At 52.6% G+C, this 22,988-nt stretch overlaps 8 protein-coding genes across 8 annotated transcripts; 4 read left to right on the top strand and 4 right to left on the bottom strand.

Moving 5' to 3' along the window:
• Positions 1-440: 440 nt before the first annotated feature.
• Positions 441-3,818, top strand: CCOS01_01034 (uncharacterized protein; the record flags this gene model as incomplete). The annotated part of the gene is made up of 7 exons (XM_060449230.1): positions 441-1,198; positions 1,247-1,389; positions 1,443-1,531; positions 1,576-2,442; positions 2,490-2,811; positions 2,859-2,988; positions 3,035-3,818. 7 exons carry the CDS (start codon positions 441-443, stop codon positions 3,816-3,818), a joined length of 3,093 nt encoding a protein of 1,030 aa, XP_060320668.1.
• Positions 3,819-4,226: 408 nt separating this feature from the next.
• CCOS01_01035 (uncharacterized protein) lies at positions 4,227-5,132 on the bottom strand (the record flags this gene model as incomplete). The annotated part of the gene is made up of 2 exons (XM_060449231.1): positions 4,227-4,620; positions 4,675-5,132. 2 exons carry the CDS (start codon positions 5,130-5,132, stop codon positions 4,227-4,229), a joined length of 852 nt encoding a protein of 283 aa, XP_060320669.1.
• A 1,887-nt stretch (positions 5,133-7,019) lies between these two features.
• On the bottom strand, positions 7,020-7,406 carry CCOS01_01036 (uncharacterized protein; the record flags this gene model as incomplete). The annotated part of the gene is made up of 1 exon (XM_060449232.1): positions 7,020-7,406. A coding segment is annotated over one exon (387 nt), but the record flags the coding sequence as incomplete, so codon positions are not given.
• A 21-nt stretch (positions 7,407-7,427) lies between these two features.
• CCOS01_01037 (uncharacterized protein) lies at positions 7,428-8,325 on the top strand (the record flags this gene model as incomplete). The annotated part of the gene is made up of 4 exons (XM_060449233.1): positions 7,428-7,548; positions 7,595-7,635; positions 7,688-8,068; positions 8,167-8,325. 4 exons carry the CDS (start codon positions 7,428-7,430, stop codon positions 8,323-8,325), a joined length of 702 nt encoding a protein of 233 aa, XP_060320671.1.
• Positions 8,326-9,873: 1,548 nt separating this feature from the next.
• CCOS01_01038 (WSC domain-containing protein) lies at positions 9,874-13,217 on the top strand (the record flags this gene model as incomplete). The annotated part of the gene is made up of 2 exons (XM_060449234.1): positions 9,874-12,058; positions 12,109-13,217. The coding sequence occupies 2 exons, from the start codon at positions 9,874-9,876 to the stop codon at positions 13,215-13,217; spliced, it is 3,294 nt and encodes a 1,097-aa protein (XP_060320672.1).
• A 703-nt stretch (positions 13,218-13,920) lies between these two features.
• CCOS01_01039 (uncharacterized protein) lies at positions 13,921-14,455 on the bottom strand (the record flags this gene model as incomplete). The annotated part of the gene is made up of 2 exons (XM_060449235.1): positions 13,921-14,100; positions 14,204-14,455. 2 exons carry the CDS (start codon positions 14,453-14,455, stop codon positions 13,921-13,923), a joined length of 432 nt encoding a protein of 143 aa, XP_060320673.1.
• A 1,826-nt stretch (positions 14,456-16,281) lies between these two features.
• On the top strand, positions 16,282-17,131 carry CCOS01_01040 (D-sorbose; the record flags this gene model as incomplete). The annotated part of the gene is made up of 3 exons (XM_060449236.1): positions 16,282-16,818; positions 16,897-16,958; positions 17,020-17,131. The coding sequence occupies 3 exons, from the start codon at positions 16,282-16,284 to the stop codon at positions 17,129-17,131; spliced, it is 711 nt and encodes a 236-aa protein (XP_060320674.1).
• A 3,342-nt stretch (positions 17,132-20,473) lies between these two features.
• Positions 20,474-20,644, bottom strand: CCOS01_01041 (uncharacterized protein; the record flags this gene model as incomplete). The annotated part of the gene is made up of 1 exon (XM_060449237.1): positions 20,474-20,644. One exon carries the CDS (start codon positions 20,642-20,644, stop codon positions 20,474-20,476), a length of 171 nt encoding a protein of 56 aa, XP_060320675.1.
• Positions 20,645-22,988: the final 2,344 nt, after the last annotated feature.

A 22,988-nucleotide genomic window follows, 5' to 3' on the forward strand; every position in this document is an offset into this window, starting at 1 on the left:
TATTTACTGGAAAGTCCGGACGATAAGAGGGGATTACCTAAGGTAAGGTAAGGTACCTTAGGTACCTTACCTAGGTAGTTTTCTACGTAAGGTACCAGGGTAGATAAGACATGCGATAATCGATAAGCGATAAGGAGCTGGGTCGTCCATTGAGGTTCACCCCGCCAAACCACCAAGAACCAGCTGTTTAACCAATCACAAGCTGCAGCGCAAACAGCATCCCTCCTGATCGCTGCATCTTCACCGCGACCACGTCAGAATGCTTTCGCGCTGAGCAACCGAAACTTCACCCGCAACACGCTTCGACACATTATTGACGCGAGGTGTTCCTTCTTCGTTCCAGAAATCTCCCCGGATGAAGCACACTCGACTGCTCCTTGTCTACCAACAACCTCTTAGAGCATGATACACCCATCGACGCACCTCCACTTCCTCACAGGATGAACTCTCTGTGGCCCTCGCGGCCTGCCAACGATGGCGCCTCTGCCGAAAACGAGCCTCCACCGACTGGCGATGTTGCAGATGCCGTGATAGCGGATGCTGTTGTCGCAGACGTTGGTCCCGATACAAGCAACCCACCTCCTCCGCCTCCACCACGACCGTCCTTGCAGAGAAACTCATCTGCACCCTCTCCAGCTCCGGCCCCAGTTCCGATACCCCCGGCCCCAATGCCTCCTGCGCCCGAACCTCAGCAGCCTACCGACTCGCTATCATTGTTGCAGCTTCGTAAAATAGTTGCCGAGTTCAGTCGTGGCGAGCCTGTCGCCTACGATTTCGTCTACAATGACATGGGTGTCCACGATGAGGAGGTTGACGAATGGTTTGTTTATCAATTTTGGCAATGGGTGCGATTAAACGCTGCTCAGCGAGCTTTCGAATGGCAGTGGCAGCACGATTACGATATACAGACAACTTGGGAAGAGACGGACCACCAGACAAAGGCCAAGTTCACGCTAGATGCCCTAGATGGTCTTCAAGTCAAGGACCCGACACAACGTTCTGCGCATATTGGCAAAGTTCTGTACCTAGTGCTAGGTCGATGGGGCGATACGTCGACGCCTGACACTGTAGGTGACAGGAGGTCGGCTGCCAGTGCGACACAATTGGAGGCTATCAGATCAAGCATCAGCTTCTTAACCTCTTTGGACGGCATTAACACTGTTTGGTCGGCTCTGCAAAGTTGCTTTGATGTATTTTGGTGAGTACTCCGGGCAATCTGTCTTACAATGTAAGTTAACTCAAGCAGGTCGGATGATGTCCGTCTCGTTCAGCCCGGCGGCGCCCAAGAGGCCCAGGATGAACTTATTAATCTTATGACCATCATGTATGTCATTATTCAGGAGGCACTGAGCTTCCCTAAGGAGCTAGAGGCTACAAGATCCGAGCTTCGTAAGTCACCTGTACTCAATCTATCTAGGAAAGGCTCGGCTAATTGCTGCTAGTTTCTCTCAATCCTGGACTGGTTGATTTTATGTCGCTCGCAACCTCGAAGCTGCGTTGGGACGACGGGAACTTGATGCCATCCAGCCAGGTACGATGATTGGTTCCGAACACAATCCATACTAACAAGTATAGATTTTTTTGCTCTTCTGGAAAACTATTCTGCTTGTTTTCGGCGGCACAAAAGAGGTAGACGAGGCGAAAAAGGCAACAAATGAATCGCCCAATGCAAAGTCCAAAGACTTTATCACAGCATCACCTCTAGATTACCATGTATTCCGGCAAGAGCTCACATCCAAATATCCGGCCTATGTCCCTCCGCGGACACTCATTCCTCTAGAACCTGAGAACACAACCCTTCTTCCACCCATTCCAAATCAGCCCACGAGGACCAGCGCAGCCAGTGGGATTTTCCCGGGACCGCCCACCTCACAAAGTGGCGGTGCTTCTATCTTGCATCAACCCGTGCACATTGCGACACCGGCTCCATCACCGCCGCCGTCTCCTGGTGTTGGGGGCAAGGGCGGCAAAAAGCAAAATTACCAGACGAACCAGAATTTCCCTTTCATGTACCCACCGCTAGATGCCACAAGCAACAGCGCTGGTGGTAAAGGTGGAGCTGGCTTGCAGGAACAGCTTGTCGGTCGCAGGTGGGAGGGCAGTGATATTCCTGCATCCATCTTGGAGGCGGGCGAATTATTTGCAAAGAGGGTTCGCATGACCCGTGCTACACGACAGCTGTGGGAAGAGCGCGAAAGCTTCCTCAGATTCGAGAGAGGGTGGGAGGCAGATGGCGACGACAGTGATGTTGATAACCTCGACCTTGAGGGGCTGACCCTTGAAGAGAAGCAGGAGATTGCTGCGTTCAAGGCGGAGACCAAGGCTGAGGAACGTAGAGAAGCGCAACTTTCGATGCGGGAGCCCGAAATAGACTGCGGCCCTTCGGCAGATAAAGTGAACGTTGAGATCAAGCGACGTCTGCTTGCTGTCGAAAGCTTTTACGTGAGTGTTTTGGCACTTCGAGCTGAGTTTAACTAACGCTTCCACAGAAAGAATCTCTCCCTCATCTGCAGTCGCTTGTAATTGTCCTATTGAGGCCGATACTAATGAACGTCACCGCTGTGTTGTCGCAACCTCCGCAAGGTCAACAGCACCCAAGCATGGCCGGCAGAGGTGCCAATGGCGGTATGAATGGCGGCGCTGGACCTAATAGACAACAGCAGCCCCAAGACCTCTCTTCGGCCGGAGGTGGCCCTCCAGAGCTCCCTGAGATGTCACCGGAGGAGGTCGATGCCGCGCGATCCCGCGAAATCACTACAAAGGCCATTACTGGCATTCTCCTGCTTCTATTGAAGTGGCTCAGAGTCTCTCGTGAGTATGCTTGGCCTCGCCCGAGGCATAGACTAATCAGGCCGCAGACATTTTGAAATCCGAATACATGACGCAACTTTTGCTGGATTCTAACTACCTTCCGCTGGTGCTCAAGTTGTTCGCCCATCAGGATGTTCAACAGGTTGTCGACAGCAAAACGGACCGGCTAGAGAACAGGTGTGTGTTGTTACCAACCCTCACGCGACACAAACTGACTAATCAGCTTCTTCCACTTCTGCAATCTGCGATCGAAATTCAAGGAGAAGTCGCCTGTACAAGCAGAGCCGGACGAGGAGGAGAGCGAGGACGAAGCGGCGCCACCACCTATCAAGAGAAGGCGGTCACCGCCTCGCGTCGCGACTGCCGCCACCCGCGATGGCGAAGACACCAGCAAGCTTGAAGGACAAGCTGCGGTGCGACCTGAAGTTGATGAGCTCGGATATCCTGTCGGCGACCTGCCAGCAGAGCCCATCACTGATTTTTCGAGAAGAAACTTCTTCTCTCTGATCAACTACCTACGAATCATGCAAAAGATTTGCAAGCACAAAGCTCACCGGAACCTTCTCCTGGTGCAGTACAAGTCTGCCAACATTCTCCGCAAATCCCTCAAGATCCCCCAGCCAGAACTCCGACTATACACCTTGAAGCTGTTCAAGAACCAAGTACCCTACTGCGGCCGTAAGTGGCGGCAGAGCAACATGCGCGTCATCACGGCGGTGTACCTACACTGCCGACCTGAACTGCGTGACGAGTGGTTGGCCGGCAGCGACGTTGATGCCGAGGTGGACTCGGCGCTGCCATTGGAGCAAGCACTGCGCAGTCTGACGCACTGGTTCAACGTGCGGCGGTACCCGGACAAGATTGCGGCCGAGCTACGGGCAGCCCTGCGCGAGGAGCAAGACTTTTTCACAAGGGAGCTGGAGAAGCTGGACATGAATTGGGCTGACGTCGGGGCCGACGATGGCGCAAACAGTGAGTGGGAGCACGATGCGGCCGGCTGGCCATAAAATTACCCTGAGCGTTAAAGTTACGAGGTATGCTGACACCTGGCGAGTGTCTGGAATAGGTTATTAAAAGCTATGAGTCGGTGCCGGGCGATGCCTTGTGCGAGATGAATTTACCCAATCACCGAATGCCTCACTCACAGAGGTTTAAACACAGTCTATGACTTGTACGAACGTAGTCACGATCAAAGGACAACAGTATTAGTCAAGCAAGTTCACTATGTGCATGATTGGGTCAATGTGTGCATGTGATCCATTGATTCGTAACCAAACTACCAACAAGATACCATCGTCTCGAACGCGACGGCAAAAACTCCTCAATTTCCTGGGTATCTTTGCCAACCTAGACCAACTACAATTCTTCCATCAACTCATTATGTGGTCTCATTTCAATTCCTGTCTCATTCGTACCTAAACTCTGTCGTAAACACCATCGTTGTAGTGTCGAGGGGGCGGCTGCGTGGTTCCAGTCTCGTGACCGTATTCATGGCCGTTGGCACCGCCAGTCGCCGTTGTAGTGTTGCCGTAGGTGCCTTCGTATTTGGGGTAGCCGACATCCTGGGCGACCGCGGTGGTCTCGGTGGCGTAGCTGGGGCGGACCTGATCGGGGCTGGTGTGCATGGGCAGCGCATTGTCGTTAGTCGCGGGGTCGGCGCGGACGCGGCGACGGAAGCTGCTGAAGAAGCCGGGCTTGGTGCCTGAGCCCGAGGTGTAGTTGTTCTTGGGGCTGGGGCCGAAGCGTTTCTCCTTGCGGTGGTGGCGGGCGAGGGCGACTTCGACGAGGATGGAGAAGATGAAGAAGAAACTGCGTTTATATGTTAGCTGCGTTCCTTCAAAGTTAGGCTCGAAGTGCACTTACATTGCGACAATGGAGACTGCAAAGCAGGCAGTCTGCAGCTTACAAGCCGTGCGCAGACTGGGTAGGTGAGTCCAGCCGTCACTTCCCGTGTTGGTCGGCTCGCCGTCGGCGGGGCCGTCGCCGAAGGGGGTGCTGACGGTGCCGGAGCAGGTTCCGGCGCCACCCTTGTTGGCGACGGCGACGTAGATGAAGGCGCCGATGAAGGCGACGTCGAGAACGATGGCGATGAAGGAGGTAAAGGCAAGCCCCGCGAGGCAGCAGAGCAGGAGGAGGCCGACGAGGGTGTAGAGGGTCGCGGCGCCTGAGATGCCCTCAACGGCGCGGATGGAGTTCGATATCGGGAGAGAGTGGTTGTGGAGGGTCGCAAGGAAGTAGGAGAAGATTGCGAGGATGAGGACGGAGCAGCCTAGCTGGACGCCGCGGATGAACCACTGGAGGAATTTTAATGCGAAGCCCATAGTTGCGGCGTATGTTGAGCTTCTTCCTTGTGGTTTCTTTGATAGTTGGCTGATTGTATGAGTTCAGTATACTCGGAAACTTGATTGTTTGGTTGACTTTGTGCGGGTTTCCTTTCTTGTTGTTTAAGTCTACACCCTGGATACCAAAGGTGAGGTGGGATGAGATAGAGTCAAGGTGAGCGAATGGGGAGAGGGAGGTTCGAGACCCTTAAGAATTAAAGGTTAAATGGAAGGAAAGAAGGAAACAAGGGCTGCCTCCCTGCTTCGTCTGCCGGTAAACGGACTGACCGATCCCGCTCCATTGCGTAGATCGTGGCAAGGTTCAGCGCTGTTCAAGCTTGTCTTGGGCTCTCTCCGCCCCATCCCCGTTTATTCCTGGAACATGTTCTTTACGTTCTACGGATACTGCGCACACGGTCAGTGTATTCACCATACACACCAACACCCCCAAAGTTTGCAGCCAATTCACCCAATGACGGAGGGCAGGCGTCAGGTTCTTGATCCGGGGCGCTGTTTGCAGACGTTGATGACGGAGGCCGTTGTGGCTGAATGGGGGTTGTGGGCAAGTGGGCCCCGATGATGTCAGGCGTCTTGGAGGGATAGACGTCGCCGTGATTGGGCCGGAGCCAGAACGTATTCTCCACTTATTCTGTGCCGGAGGGCCGGCACGGCCACGGTAGTGGGGTCTTCTGTGGCTTTGGCGGGGCGAATGACTTATGGAACCTGGAAGGTGTGGGGAGGGATCGCTCGGTTTCCCAGGGGTCTTCCCATTTTACCTTTCGCTTTTGATGTGACTTGTGACTGGGAGTTTCCACTGCCCCCTAGCTTCCCATGCCAGGGTTGGCTTCACTTTTCATCGGCTCGCACGGGATAGCCCAGAGCCCAGACCCGTATGTTGACGTTGTAAAGGTGGTGTTCATGACTAAAAACCTACTGCGTACAGTAAGGTGTACCAAAAAGTCGTGGAGCCCTGGGATGCTTCATGTCCAAGACGGCTAGAGTTTAAGAACGGCAGAGTTTTTCAGCTTTCCCGGGATCATCTCCCTTTGGACGGTTCTCGGAGCAGCTTCTCGGATTTATGACTGATTTCCCAGCGTCAATGTATCCATACTGGCAGACTGCGAGTGTTGCAAATGCCCACGTTCTGGACTTCTGTCACATCTGGAATAAACGTCTGCTCAACTTGAGACTGCGTTCAACCCCGCTGGATCCAGTTTTGGTTATGTCTGTGTCTTGGTCTGGCCAGCTCATGCGTATACCTACCCAAAAGACATCCCTTAGTGTACTGTACGCGTCGCTCTAGTATGTCTCGGTTTAAAGGCCTGGTCCGGGCTGTTGAAGATCATTGGCGGGCCGGCACCCAATTGCAAGGGCGGTCCTACCTATGAGATAATTGATGATCAGCTATGCAACCACGGCACGTCTCTTCTCCGTTGAGTTTCGCGTAAAGTTTGTTCTTCCCGCTGCCAGATTTTTTGTGGATTTGCACGGTTCTGGTCGTTTCCCCTGGTTATGTCAGGGTTTCCCCAGATCGTGGAAAAGCCCACCCGCCAGAAATTCAAGAGCACTCTTCTGTACGGAGTGCAGCTCGGACACAATCGCTGCATCGAAGAGATATGGGTGACTGATAATTGTTCATCCAACTTGTGTATAATAGCGCAGTCAGCGCTGTTCTCACAGTTACCGGTACTGTTTTTTCATCATCTCGGCGGTGGACTATTGGTCTTTTGGGACTAGGCGTCAAGTCGGTCTGTTGCTCTCAGTCCGGTCATATTATGTCATTGCCTGCTCTATCGACGCATTGTCTGACGGGTAGCGCCGAAGGCAATCATAGCGGCGGCTTTGAAGCAGTCGACGATCGGACGATTTCGACGGAAATTTGTGATGTCAGGTTCCAGTCAAGTGCCTCGGCCCGCGGAGAAAACTACCGGTAGAAAGAAGGACTACGTGACTTCCTTTTGGGCAAGAAGGGTTCGTCCGAGAAGTAGCCCAGGGTTTCACTCGACAGTGGCGTTCCTCGCATCTAGACAAAACACCACAGTCGTCAACCTCGAGTGTAACTGGACAACAATCTTGGGTTGCAAAGAAACCGTAAAATCCCGAGACAAGACGCCGTTTGTGTTTGTGTAATGTCTTGCGGAATTGAATGCCTTCCGACTTTGGGCACTTCGGATCAGGCGCCTTCCGGGTAGGCTTCCGATGGGGCGTTCGGTGGGCTGCGGGTGGCTGTTCAAAGACTGTCGATGACTTTGCTGTTGCACTCGGCGAATTCCAGCCCTGCTATGGCTTCGGAAAATGTTTGGCCGTAGCATACCGGCGTTGGGTGAATGGGCGAAGGGTTTGATGGACGGCAGCGGCCCCGCTTTCCTGGCTGGCACCAAGGCTCCGGCACATGGTGTTCCGTACCGGTGCCCCGGTGTGGGGCCGGTCGATTACAATAGGTCCCTCTACCTTATCAACAGTGCCTGTCTGGGACTTTGGTGCCGTGGGTCCCCTCGGCGATGTTGGTTGTTCGGCGCCTTCCGACGTTTCTTGACCGCCAACCACCTTTGTAGAACCTATCGGAGGCATCAGCGAACCAGTCCCCGCCGGATGATGCTTCTCAACACGATGTCGAGCCATATTCCGGATTGGCGGGCGCACAAGGTGGAACATCGGAAAGAGGTCTCTTCGAATCGAGCTCGTGGGCTGCCTCTAGCGCGGTGCGATTTGGCGGCTATTTTTCGCCGTTGGATTTTCTTTGTGAAGCCTATAATAGGTTGTTGTCTCGCATGGCCTGGCGTGTTTGGCTTTGTTCAGCCTTGCTAACGTTGGCCGAGCAGTCAGTCGGTAAAGTGCGGTGTGGGGATGGTATTCTTTGTCCCATCTTACCGTTGGGAAACCACAAACCGAATCACGACGCCGAGCAGGTGGGCAAACCGCGCGCTATCCTGGAGGTAATATGGTGCTCGGGTCGTGGAGAAGGGCTAGCTGGACAGTTTATTTGCCCCTTCCCACATTGCGGCGAAAAACGATAGTACGTTTCCACTAATAGCAGCCACAATTGGCCGCCATGACAACTCCAGCTCTCGCAATCTGGAGGATTCTTCAAGTACTTGTCCTTGCAAAGCCCGCTCCCAGCCCAAGTGGAGAAACCAAGCTGGGCAGACTTCAACATGGCAAGAGCGTCTTGGCAACTTTCGTGATGGGATGACAGCGGGAGGTGGGTTCCAGTATTGACAGGACAGGCGAGCAGAAATCGGCCTCCCTGACTCGAAGATATCTGGCGCGTTTCCAGAATATGCGGGTTTCTGGTCCCCTTTCAAAGAGCTCCTCATGATCAGTCCCTGTACTACTGGCTGCTTACTTCTCGTGTGCTGTCAACGTCCAAAACAGTAAACATTGGTACGGATAGACACAATCAATTTGCCGTCGGAGCCGAATCTGCGAGTTATCGTCAGCCAAACTGTCAGTGTCCTGATTTGTTCTTCCGCACGAACCCCTCTCCGCTATCATCGAATCCCCGGATTGATAAAGATTATGCGCGTGAGGTCGGGAGCATTACGCAAGCTGCAATACAAACAAGAGATGCATGCGTTCTGCAGCATCAGCTGGAGCGCCATGATTGACATGGCATCAATAGTTTGGCATCGGCAACGCAGGGCAGGGGCAAGGTTGCCACACCAAATATACGAACCGGAGGAGAAGTCAGGCTCGCGGCTCGTCGGCCTCGAAGTGCAAGAGTGCTTTGCCTGGCTGACTCGGCCTGCTGGGGCAATGCCGAGAAGGGGGCTTTCCCACCTCCCGAACATCACCAGGCCAAAACCACCACCCAAAATGTCGGGATGCAATTTACTGCTCGACGCACCATTGGGCCATGTCCCTCTCCAGAAAACCCTTTGAAGGGCATCTCGAAGAGTTGAACCAACCGATTAAGGTTAAGCAAAGTAAGCCGTGCTCAGGGGCAGGGGATCGTCACCCCGGCACCCCTGGTTTTGCGGCTGGCACCGACAGCAGCCACAAAATGCCCGCGGCCAATCACGACGGCCGTGCTGTCCAGTTTATCTTGATCCATCCAATGCGAGGTTGGCACTAAATCCAAAAGGGAAAGAGGGGTCCCAGCACCCTTGGCAATTTCTGCCAAAAATACGAAGAACTCACTCTCAATTTCTCACCCTTACCATCAATCTCACCCTCACTCTCACTCTCACTCTCACCCTCACTTCAAGGGACCTTCACTAGTAGGGGATTTGCCTCCCATCCACCCGGGCCTCACTCACTCTTCCCAGGGCAAGATTAAGCTGTGCCGCCATTCTCTTTTGGCGCTACTCCGTACACCAAGCATACACGGAGACTACTTCCCTTGCTGGCGATAGAGCCCCTCCACAACAGCCTAGGCCTGCCCAGAGTGCCTAGATCATCCGTCTCCTGCGGTCAGGTCCCCACGGTTCCGACGGCCGGCTCGTGTATGTTGGCAAAAAGTTGTTGCCGCATCTCTTTGTCTATTCCTTCGTGGTTCTGGTGTCGTTTCACACCATGTCTCTCATATCTAACGGCCATGGGCCACTATCTCATCTCTGTTTCCTCTCACCTCCCTCGCTTCGCCTTCTTCTTCTACATCCTTCACACTTTCTTTGGTCTATCTATGCCTTTATAGTGCTCTAATTCAAAGGTCAAGCCGTCACTATTACGGACGACCAAGTCACTCACTTGCACTACAATTTGTAATTCGGTTTCCTCGTAGTCGAGGTAGCATACCACCATGAAGGTGAACTCCTCCATACTGTTGAGCCTTCTTGGCTTGGCCTCACAGGCCCAGGCTGATCCGACCTGGCCCTCGGACATTGACGAGTTGGAAGAGATCATGTACCAGTCATTCAACTTCGGATCAAGGCACTTTGCCGACAACGTCTTCCCCTGCGCCAAGGAGGCAACGGGCACCGGCCGCCAGACTGCTGCAGAATGGCTGCGAACCGCTTTTCACGATATGGCACCGGCCAACGCGGGGGCAGGAGTTGGCGGGTTGGACGCATCAATACAATATGAGCTGTCGAGCACCGGCGAGAATACCGGTCCTGCTTTCTCGACAACTCTGACCTTTATGGGACATTACCTGACCCGCAAAAGCAGCATGTCGGACCTCATCGCTCTAGGAGTCTACACTTCCGTCCTGTCGTGCGGCGGTCCCTCAGTTGCAATCCGATCCGGCCGCATCGACGCAACCGTGAAAGGAGCCGCCGGCGTACCGCAGCCCAACGAAGTCATCCAAGTTTTCAACTCAAAATTCAATCGCATGGGATTCACGCCACAGGAGATGATTCAAGTCACAGCCTGCGGCCATACAATTGGCGGCGTCCACACGGCCGAGAATCCAACTATCGTTCCAGACGGCACAAATGCGAACGGCTCCGCACCCATGGATAGCTCAAACGGTGTCTTTGACAACAGAATTGTGACCGAATACCTAGACGGCACCACACGGAACCCACTCGTCATCAAGATGGGCACGGCTCGAGCCAGTAATTCCGATTTCACCGTCTTCAGCTCCGACAAGAACGCCACCGTGAAGGCCATGACCGACCTCGCAGTCTTCAAGTCTACCTGTAAGACCGTCTTTGAGAAGATGATCAACACCGTGCCATCTGGTGTTACTCTTGGCGATGCTATCGCACCCTACACCGTCAAACCGTCCCAGCTTCAGCTCTCGCTCACTTCGCCCACCGTCATGACTCTTACAGGATACATTCGCGTCCGAACTACCGCTATCACAGGCATCTCGAGTCTGACGATCAATTATAAGAACCGAAGTGGTGGGTCTACCTGCGGGACTAGCTCCTGTGTCTTTACGATTACCATTTCGGGTATCTCAAAGGGCTTGGAAGACAGCTTCTCCTGGTATCCCATCAGGCAGGATATTCCCGTCAGCACGGGCATCTCGTCCTTTACTGTGACGTTTAATAAGAGCGACGGCTCGAGCACATTATTCAACAACAATGGCAACGGGTACCCCATACAGGATGGCATCTTTCTCCAGACGTCCCAGAGCTGCCTGACGCAGAACTCCGGCGATGTTACACTGGTCGCCGCAGTCCGCAACGACCGCACGTCTCTTCCGGTCAAGGCAGAAATCTCTTACAAGACGGCGCGGACAAGCAGCGTGGTGCCGCTGCTGGGTAAGATGACCGTCGATATGGTCAAGGGCGACTGTGTAGGCAGCTACACCTTTTACAGTGTCACAACGAACATTCCCGGTGGCGTTAGTTTCGAGTCGACTTTTGACTTCATCAGCGGAGAGGGCGCGTCCGCCATGATTGACCCCTTCAAGAAGGCTGACCCTATCGGTGGGACATGTTCGAGCTGGACGGGAGGGTCTCCGACATGCGGCAGCGTCACAGTGTCGTCTTCCACGTCCAGCGCGGCCCCGACTGCTACGATTTCCCACCGACAGACTATGGGTGGCTACAAGCTCGTCTCCTGCTGGACCGAGGCTTCGGGTGGCCGAGCTCTCACCGGTGCCGCGTTCGCTTACGACGGCATGACCCTCGACAGCTGCATGGCAAACTGCACGGGATTCGACTACTGGGGCACCGAGTACGGACGCGAATGCTACTGCGGCAACTCTCTGGCTACGTCCAGTAGTTCTGCGCCCTTGGCCGACTGCAACATGCCATGCTCTGGTGATTCTACGCAATACTGCGGAGCCGGGAATCGTATTGAGTTGTACTCGACCACCGCCACCCGAACCAGCAGCTCCACGGCCGCTCCCACAGCTACTCTCGCACACATCAGCACCATCGGCAAGTATTCTCTCGTCGGCTGCCAGACGGAGGCCGATGGCGGTCGCGCCCTTACTGCTGCTCAGACTGCTGCGGACGACATGACTCTCGACAAGTGTGCTACTTTCTGCTCCGACTACACATTCTTTGGCACCGAGTATGGACGCGAGTGTAAGTGTTGAGTGCGTCTTGGGGCATGAATGAGAACTAACGCGAAGTAGGCTATTGCGGTAACAGTTTGGCAGCAACCAGCAAGACTGCGTCCCTGAGCGAGTGTAACATGAGGTGTGCCGGCAATTCGTACCAATACTGTGGTGACGGCAACCGTTTGGAGCTGTACCAAGCCGGCAGTGCCTCGTCTACTTTGGCGTCGACGGTGGCTACTACGACCTCGAGCAGCACCTCGTCATCAAGCTCTATCAGTGTCTTGGTGGCGAGCGGGTCAACGTCTTCTACTCTGACGTCTGCTTCTGCTACTGCCAGCAGTTCTTCGATCTCGTCGCAGGTGTCTACTTCAAGTTCGAGCAGTATTGCATCTTCCACCAGTTCTACGTCTTCTAGCAGCGTGGCATCCTCACCAAGTGCCACGTCCTCCTCAAGCACCTCATCGAGCATCGCATCGTCCTCCAGCAGCGCCGTAACTTCAGCGATAACCTTGCCCTCTGCCCCCAGCACCATCTCCACCTCAACAACTGCCTCCCCTACGCTAGCTCACAAGCCTACCATCTCGCCCTACACCCTGGTAGGCTGCTGGACAGAAGGCAACGGCGTCCGCGCTCTGAGCCAGAAGAACTACGCCTCCGGCGACAACATGACGCTCGAGTACTGCGCCTCGTACTGCTCAGACTATAAGTACTTCGGCACGGAATACAGCAGCGAATGCTACTGCGGCAACTCCCTCGCCTCCACCAGCGCTGCCGCGCCCCTGGCGGACTGCAGCATGACCTGCTCCGGCAACAAGTACGAGTACTGCGGCGGCGGCAACCGCCTGACGCTCTACCAGTCCGACAAACAGGTGACGGGGCCCAGCCAACCCGCCACGGCCGGGGTCTACGCTTTCCTCGGCTGCCGCACCGAGCCCGCGCAGGGCGGACGCGCTCTGGATGCCAAGGCTACGGCCAGCAGCGACAAGATGACCAACGAGGCGTGCGCGGCGTTCTGCGATGGGTATAGCTACTTTGGCACGGAGTACGGCGGCGAGTGCTATTGCGGTAATGCCCTGCCGACGACGTCGCTTGATGCCCCGTTGAGCGATTGCAGTATGTTGTGTACTGGCTCTAGCACAGAGTACTGCGGTAACGGCAACCGTTTGTCAGTATACAAGAAGTGAGAGTGGTGTAGTGATGCGGGTGGGTTTGGGCATTAGACCCGGCGCATGTAGTTATGCTGATACATTCGGCATCGACGAGATTGGAGATATGATACCTTTTTGGTCAAGAATTTCGGCCATTTATATAAAATTACAATGCATGTTACTGTCTTTGCTTTTAGGTCGAATGAACCATGTGTAGATACCTAGACTAGGGATGAACCAATTCTCCTTCTCGGCTGGCGAGAAATGTGACATCCACATGCTGTCAGTGTGCAATCCGCTCAACTCTTGCGGATCATCATTGCCAAGGAACATAGCCAAGTATTAAACTCATAGTAGATTGAAGGCCTGGGTCAACTCTTTAATCATTTCATCTACTTGAAATAGTATCCTATCCTTACGCGTCATCGTCGGTGGGAAAATTCTAAAGTTTGCTTACAGTCGGTAATGTCATGCATGACATCTTCACCGCTATTGGTCCTTCAAAAGTTGACCTTGGTCAGTCCTCTTAAGGGGGAAAGCGTTCAGTACCTCAATTATAGATCCCGTTCAGGTTATCCAGGACGTTCGCCTTTCTGCTGCCTCCGTCGCCCACGTCCTCGTCTTGTCCTCACCTACCGAAGAGCTGCCTTCTTTCTTCCTTCTGTCGTCGCTATCAAGACAGGCACTTATCGTCAAGACGATGAAGACAGGCTAGCTGTCTTCAGGGAGGGTTCAGGGCTCACGTCAAGTAGACTGGGGATACAATATTGTATAAGAAAGAGATGACATCTAACAACACATATTCACTGACAAATCGGAAGCAGTGATCTGGTTTTGTCTGACTACAATGCTCCAGCCAACTATCAAGAGAGAAGAAAGACAGAGATTCGCTCATTTCGGCAAAGACAAAAAAGTTTAGGTACGTTTTGGGGACAGCATGCTCATTCTACACAGAAGCAACTTCAATGTGGCTAAACTACTCTTGTTCCACGACGATATCTTGAAGTGCTGATAGGTCCAAGATTTGAAGATACGTAGTAGCCGCAGCCTTCCATAAAGCAAGAAGAACCGTAGTTCAGTAAAACCTCGCAGCGCAGCTCCCTCCCAGACGGGACTCGCTCTTGTGTTTCTTTTCTCTTCTGTGAAGATTCCATATACGATTTCTCGTCTCGGGAAAACTTGTTGCGAGGGTGGGCCTGGTGGCCGCGAACCCTGCCAGGCAGGAGCAATGTTGAGAGCATGGGTAGAAGCGAGCTCTGTATCATACAGTTCATCTTGTATCGGATTTCAGATATGACTCGCTGGTTATTGTATCCCCTCGTGACTTAGATCTTGCCGTTACATGCTGTTCTCTTTCAGAGGGACGCCTAGTTGGATGACTTGACGTAGATATAAATGCCCCGGGAACTTCACTCGCAATTTGAACCCATCAATCTAGTCTGTGTACCTAATACATTATGTTTCAGCTAACTTGAACGAACGTCACCCAGGCTAATAAGAGAGAGTTATACAACTCTCAAGATGGCCGACGGGTATTATCATGGTCAGCTGAGCCAGGCAAACGAATTCACAACGTTTGGTATCTTGGAGATATCTTGACCTCGATATCAACAACACCGACATCACCTTGAGATTGAAGCTAGTATGCCGCAAATTAGTTGTTTCTGGCCGATGATCTAGATGCTCACATCAGACCTTCAATCTGTATCAAAGCATGATCGTTTGTGATTTTCATCGCGAGCTGTTATGTCATCCAGACTGACCATGTCTGAACGAAGTTGAACGTCCAGAACACAGACAGGCGATCGTCTCGCGAGAGGAGAAGCCTCATTGCAGTTGAATTAACTTGAATGCCGTGCGTCAGTTGAGACGAAGGACACAGCAGCAATGTCTGACAGCCAACGCATCGGAAACCTTCAAAATATTAATTTTGACGCTGTTGCCTGGTCTCTCGCCCACAAGCGAATACGCAATTCATCTGCCACCGAACAACTTGTAAATGAATATAAGGAACGCTTCTAGAAACAATGAAGACTGACAAGACTACCTCGACTGGACAGAATTGTTTGGTTGTACAGGAAAGACGGCAGAAGGGGCTAGGGCTGAGCTGACTTCAACTCCAGGAGATCAAATCTATTAGATGGCCGCTCTATTAAACAGATAACAGACCATGCTGTTTCTGCTATACGCACAAGAACAAATGTGGCAGCGCAAGAAATTCTGCGATGGTCTTAAAGATGTAAACGGCGTATCATTGTCGTCGACGATCTACCATTCTCGTAACTCTAGCCCAATATAACCGACCAACGTTGCAAATGCGTTTACGACTCAGCCATAAAAGACGATGAGAATCAGACAATGAAGACCTGGCAGAATCAATGTAGTCTAGCGAGCAACACGCAAAGGCCGTTGAAGCGAGCATCCGGATAACATCCCGCCCTGCACATACGCCTTGACGGACATCGTCAGGAGAGTCCACGGCTTCGTCCATCACTTTGAGCAACCCCTCGGAAGATCTAGATTCCAAGAACCACGTCCACACAGTTGAGAGGAGTATAAAGGATGGTCAAAAAGAATCGGGTTCTCGTCGCTGCAAGTCATAAGGGCGTTGAGCAACAGGAATATTGCATTATCGCGACATTGTAGGCGCTAAAAAGATTAGCCGACTAGCCGTATCGTTTTTGGGGCCAAGCGTCTGTCGAAAACACTATCTTCCTCGACCAAAAGAACATTCAGCCAGCGGCATCTGATGCAATCGTCATCGCAAGGCATCTCGTGAATCACGTACCGTACACCTGGTCGCATTTACGATTCAGTTTGGAGGTGATTGCGATGCGCACAAGAACGTCTACGACAGCCGGCATTTACTTGTAACACAACAACTCTCACGTCACATCACAGCATGAAGCATCTCATCCTCGTCGGGGCGTGCTACGTCGACACAGTCCTCAGGCAAGGCTCTCATCCCGCCCACTGATCAAGACTGGGGCTTTTCTACTCACACCCCTTCTTCTCAAGCGTACCTCACTTCCCCGAAGAGGACCTGAAGCTACGAGCTACGAGCATCCGCGTACGCAGGGGCGGCAACTGCCCTAACACAATGGAAGTCCTCCAGCAACTTCTCCGCGCAGAGCACCTACCGCATTCACAAACCGAGCCCCTGACGATGCACCTCGTCTCGCCCCTGCCGGAACGTCAATCCCAGGCGACGGCGCAGATCATGGCCTCGTTCCCGCCAGCGCCAGATACCACCGTCGTCGCCGCCGCCACCGCCGCGGAGATCACATTTGATCACTGCCTATTCCGCAAAGGCCACCAGGCGCCGGCGAGCAGTTACATCTTCCGCAGCGAGGCAACCGGCAGCCGGACAATCGTAAACCACAATGACCTGCCCGACATGACGACGGACGAGTTCCTCAACGTCGTCGAGGCGTTCCGCGGCAAAGGCGGCTGGACGTGGTGGCACTTTGAGGGACGGGTTCCGGAGACGACACTCAGCTGCATTCTGGCTCTTAGGCGGGCCCTGGGCGACGACGTGGTGACGGTCAGCGTCGAAGTCGAAAGGCCGGGCAGGGCGGGGTTGAGAGAGCTCGCTGCTGAGGCTGACGTGGTTTTCTACTCCAAGAGCTGGGCCGAGGTGCGTCACGTTCGTTCTTGGATATCGGCGTACGCCAGTCACAGCAGTGTGCGGTGCATACTGACAGGACTGGCATAGGCCTGCGGGTATACGTCCGCTGATGATTGTCTAAGGGAAGAGTCGCTGTCGTTACCGCGGACGTGAGTTCGGTCAGGAGGTGTCTACCGGTACGCAACGCGTTTCTTGCTGACTGCAGAATAGGTCGTTGGCTATGGTTACGTGGGGTGCTGAGGGAGCATGGTGCATATCACCCAAGGACCGGCAGCTGGTCAAAAGCCCTGTCGAGACGCCGGTGAAGCAGGTCGTCGAGTAAGCTTCGCCATACCACTACTCAATACTCAACCCTCTTCTTGGCGCGCGATACTAATAACTTTGGGGGGGGACAGCTCGGTAGGGGCGGGGGACACCTTCGTTGCGGGCATGCTGTATGGACTGATCTGCCAGGCCGACACTTGGGACGTAACGCACAAGTTGGGCTTCGCGGTTGCACTCGCCACACTCAAAGTCCAGCGAGAGGGGTTTGGTGGACTGGGAGACGATATTCGTAAGAATACGCAAAGGTCGCGCTGACGGTGGGCCATCCGTCAGGCGTTGAAACTGTCGCCGTGGGCACTCCGGGTCGTGGCCCCGTGTCCCCCCGGTGCCGTAGATGGATGCTTCGGCGGGTGGGGCGACTGTCCGCCAATCGTCAGGTAAGCCAGGCCAAGAGGCCGTATTTTGCCCGCCAGCGGACCGATGGAGCACCCGTCGGTGGTCGCGCCTGTTCCGAAGCTATGCGAGAGTGAAAGGTTGTAAGACCCTCTATGGCTCTGTGGGGATCAAGAGGCGGTGTACATGGTTGGCAAGGCTCAAGCGAGGAGGCAACCTGTTACGAGGGAGGGGACTCGGCAGTACACTAATAGTTGGACATCCGCAAAGGCCAGGACGCGTTGGCGGCGCTCGTTGTTATTAGTGGAGGGGTGACAGGCCGGGCCAACATGCATTCATGCGCCGCCGATGCTTTGATGCAGCTTGAAGATGGTGCACCTCACACGGGGCCTGCGACGGCGAACAAGGCTGCATGTGGCCTGCTGCAGCTGATAGTGGCATGCCGCATGGCCCCCAGACCTAATCGGAGACTACTGCGCAAGCAAAAACGGGGAGAAGTAATCTGGGCCGTTGCTACAGTACCTCTGTGTGTACGTCCTCACATGCCGGCCAGCGAAGTTTGTCGCGAGAATTTCGTCCCCTTCATATGGATCTACTGCAGCGAGACCGTGTGGGTGACTGAATATACATACAGATGGGCCAAGTGACCTTGTAGGGGAAGAGGGCTGGGGATAGAGAATTGTCACATTTCTCGTAATTCGGTTGCGGAGCCAGAGCCTGGAAATGAGGCAGAGAAGAAGAAAAAAAACTCTTCCCACAACGTTGGACCTCTCACGAGAGAGAATGAATAGGCGATGGTTGATACAGCGAGTGGGGACCACGGCCTGTTTGTCGATCTGCGGCGATTCAAGAGCCTGGTTTGTTGTGCTCTTCCTGAAGTTCCTCGAAAGTAGTCAGTGGAGCCGGGTCTATTTCCTCGTGTTCCCATACCACGGGTCTCGAGAAGAGATGGGAAAGTCGAAGTATCCGTAGTAGAGTGTGGCCGGGTTCGTACGGATGCACAACGCATATGGCCCCGAGTCTCCGTTGTTTGATCCTAACATTGTGGTGCCGAATGGTGCCGTACGGGAGTCAACATCGACGGCGGGGCTGCAAATCTTTGCGGTCGTCACGGTCAACAAATCATGACGTTCCCTTTCTTGCAGGCCCGACGACTCAAGTGCGTCGGGCGGGGTCGGTCCATCCCATCATCATCATCAAGCTCGGCCTGCGCCTATCTTATCTTCGCTCCTTAGCTACGGCGAAAATGTTCTCGAGCACCCAAAGGTGACGGACTGCTGCAACTTTTGCTTCGTTCTGGGAATGTTGGCGCTGATACGTGGATCGGGGTGCCGAGTAAAACTGCGAGTACCTCGGGAGATGCAGAGAAACGCTGACGAGGGTGGATTACACACTGTTTAACTCCATCGTTTTGTATTACTAGAGGATTGCCGCAGTATATATAGACGCTACCCTGCCCTCAAATTCCGTACTATTTAACCTTAACCCTTTTCTTACCTATCCTTTCCTCTATTTTACCCTCTCTTTTATTAAAAGATTATTAGAATTATAATTTTAATAGCTTATTAATAAGCTAATATTACTATTTAAAAATAAATAACCTATTCTTATATATAAGTACTAGGAGTTTTATTATTATAGAAATAATAATAAATATACTAAAGTACTTAAGTAAGCTTTTTAATAAATTTTTAATACTATTTAAGGCTATAGTCCTTAAGTTATAAAAAAAAGCTAAGGTATTATATTAATACGGCCCTATTCGTCTTATTAGTATTAATAATAGTCTTTTTAATATAAGATATATTATTAATACTTTATAACTATGTTATTATACTTCGTAAATTATACTTAACGTTAATAAGGATTTTAGCGTTATTTTTTAGTTCGTTTTTTAGTTTCTTTATTAAAGTTATTATTATAAAGTTAGTTTAGTTATTAATATCTTAATAAATATCTTAACTTAACTTAGAGGCTTTTATAGCCCTTAAAAAGAGGCTTTTAAAGGACTTATAATTAGACTTTTTATTTATTATAAATAAAGTTATTATAATTAAAGCTATAACGTTACGAACCTTAATAATAAGTAGTTAATAATATAATTATCTTTTTTTTATAGCGAGCTTAAAAAAGCATCTTAATTTAAATACTAAGTAAGTACTATATTATTTTATTAAAACTATATTCTTATACTTATGACTTAGAAAGAATTAACTTTCTTCGATAATAAGGTACTTAGAGGGTAGATTATAGTCAGGCGTTGTAGTAAAGTTACTCGCGAGCGAGTCCGCATTTCTTAGACCAGTGGCCCCTGACGGGAGGAAGCGGATTTGTCTGGATGTTCGTTCGTTTGACAGCTTTGGGATGAAGTTGAGCGGGCGGTGGGCGGTGCCTGGTGGCAAAACCTTGGATCGTCCAGAATGATGTAGCGATTTCCGCCCACAGACCAACGGTAGCAGGGGCTTTTGCCGACTTTGAGACCACGGTACCAGAGACTGGGAGCAGGGACAGGCGTTCTGGCACAGTCAGGCTTCTGCAGCTTCAGAAATAAGCCCGCTGAGCCCGACGGAGCTGAGCAGTCGAAAGCTCCTGTGACCGCATCTGTAAGACCGGGCAGACAGTCTGCGGGTCGCCTTTCTCAGGGGTTGGTTGTGCTGTGTAGGGGGGAAACATCGCACCACTGTTCCCATTCTCAAGGGTAGAGTAAAGCAAGCACTGCATGGCAGATTGTCTGACCGAGGGGCCGAAGGGGGCGTCCCTGTAATCGACGTCGGATATGTGTTCAAGGACGGGCTTACTTACAGAATGGTAGGTAATACCAAGGAGACCAACAGGGACATGCGGATACCTAGCGGAAGAAGGAAAGTAAAGATACTGTATCCATATAGTCGGATGGAACGCAAAAATGAGACTGGCACACTGGATCATCAGTCAGCCATCCTGGCCGCGACTGCTTGCGAATGCTGTGCGACAAGGGCTAGATGACTGGGTAGTGAGTACATACTAATTATGATAGCTTCCAAAAGCTTCGTCGATCGAAGGACGCCCGCTTGTGCTCGGTGGTTGTAGCAATGGCAGCGAGCGGAGGAGCACGGCGGCGCGGGTTGTGTCGCAAAGCTAGTGGCAGCAAATATGAGCGTTGGTCACAGCTAGTGAGTTGTATCCGTAACAGCCTCATGTCGACCATTCTTGCATGTCTCGTGGGACGAAAAGAAACCCCGGCTGGCAAGCGGGGATGAGCGAAGATGTGGGGGCGAAGGACGGTTAGTAAATAATGGGACTGTCCGTCTATGGCGTCTTCAATCTCTGTTGGCGTGCCTGGCACTGGGAAGAAGGGGTGTGAAGTGTGGAATATCGGTAAGTTGAGCTTGAACCGGGGTAGGGGGGTGGCACCAAGCCAGTCGAAGGGGAAAGGAATCGTCAGGGTAGCATTGGACAGCGGTAGCCATGGCGGTGATGGCTGGCTCAATCAGCGGCGGCGGCAACCGGTAAGGGTGAGACTGATCTTGTTAGCGTATGGAAGGGGTGGTGAAGACTGAAAAGGGCAGAAAACCAAAATCTTTCACTGCCTCATCCTCATCGACGTTACGTGCCCACACCCCTCCTTTTCATCCAAGCCATCTCTCCTCCTTAGCCCGCATTTAACTTGCTGAGATCGGCGAGGTCTCTACCTACGTGCGGATAGGCACGCACGTAGGAAACCAAAAGCACACTATCCGTAGTTTGCTGTTATGTCGAGTAGCGGGTACGTATCGCTTCTGCTTCGAAACCCTATGTTTGCTGGTCAAATCCAGGTACTGGGTACCTCTCAACAGGTGGTGCCACCTCTGCAAATAGATGCAGCCAATGCTTCAACTTTTCAAGCATATCTCATCGTGACTTTCTGCGCCCGGCTCACAGGAACCGCCTCTCGTGCTATGACGAGTCATGATCTGCATCGCAAAGTTATTGAGCAGCCATATCTTCTGTCCGGTTGCTTTGATCCAGATCATATGATCCGGTCCTCACTTGCCTAGAATGACTGTCAGCGTCCAGCTTTGAGGCCAGGTGCTCATGGCTTTGCTCTCGCAAGTCTCGTGAGCTTGGCTTACTTTCGATGTATCGATATACGGAGTACCCAATGCCCATAGCCTCGCTCGCGTAGCATTACCGGTACGGTATGCCGACCGTCCGCATACTTCCTCTGTCCAAGTATCAGAATGCTGAAGCTCCGGTCAGTCATTATGGGACTGAACGACGAGTCTTTTGCAAGAGAACAGAGGATATACCGGAGAGAGTCCGGCAGCCAGATCGTCCCCGGTCCCAGCCGCTCCACCGTGAAGAACGCCTTGATTGCCATTACCTGGTCAGACAGCCGCTAAAATCGCGAAGGGTGCTGGGCCCATGGCACTGGTTAAAGAGTGGCACCGGCCGGATACTTTTGCCCATCTCCAAGCCAGGCCCGCCGGGCTACGCTAGGCGACTGACGCTGTCCTCTGTCTGACAAGGGACTCATCATCTCCGAGCCAATCCCTGGCATCTTTCAGCACGTTGGAATCTCTGGGGCCGGGACTAGGGCCGGGATCCTAGCTCGCTGGATGACAAGCCATGGCCATATCATGGCCCATGTCTAGAATTATGTGTGCGTGTATGTGCTGGTTCCCGCATTCGGTCGGACTAAATCGTCATGGGCAGCTGCAATTGCCGCCGCGTGGTGTGGTAAAGGTAAACAGCACCTTTGTACGTATTCCGTACCCGGATTCTTGCTGAGTCGTTCAAGTGAGAGGTCTTGAGTCTCTGTGTATTCTATAGGCTGATGAGACGTACTGCACTTCCGCCAGGTAGCCGAGAGGTATATACAGTTATTCATACTCTCGCGAACCGAATCACCTGGGGCAGTGTGAATGCCTATCTGGAATTCTGAAGCCGAAAAATGCTCAATGAAGTAGATGGCCGTGGATGGCGCCGTCTCGCCCCGTTGTATCGTCCCGATGGTCGGTGCTTTCTGTCAAGTTCCCCCATCCATGCAAGACGCCCAATCAGTCTTCAGGGGGTTCTCTTGGTGGCCCGCGCGTGAACAGTTGATCATCTAGTGGGACTGATCTTACCAGGGCTAGTTCAAGGGTTAGCGGATTCTTGGTCGACAACCTAGAAGTGACCTTGGGAAGCCTGTTATCCCTGCCCTGTTTCATTTTCATCTTTGGCAGACCATAAGATGGACTGCACGCTAGTATGTATACAGCCAGACCCACCAAAGTCGACCCCTGAGATCCCTGACTTCTCGAGCCTGGCTAGCTGGCATGACAGCTTTGCGCATTAAAGTGTTTTTGTCGGTAGGCCCCGGTTTCACCGAGGCCCTGACTGCTCTGCCCTGCCGCCTGGTTCTGTTCATCAAAGAATGCTAAACAGGACACAGTTAGCACACCACCCCTTGAGCACAAACGGCCGAGCGTCACCCGGGCTTTATTTAGCTCGAGGATGATTTTGTCCCCATAGAACCTTGGAAGTCCGAAAGGTCTCGTTGCTAGCAATAAACACGTCAG

This window comes from Colletotrichum costaricense (genome assembly GCF_030867565.1).
Source record: "Colletotrichum costaricense strain IMI 309622 chromosome Unknown Scaffold_1.1, whole genome shotgun sequence".
Classification (NCBI taxonomy): Eukaryota; Fungi; Ascomycota; class Sordariomycetes; order Glomerellales; family Glomerellaceae; genus Colletotrichum; species Colletotrichum costaricense.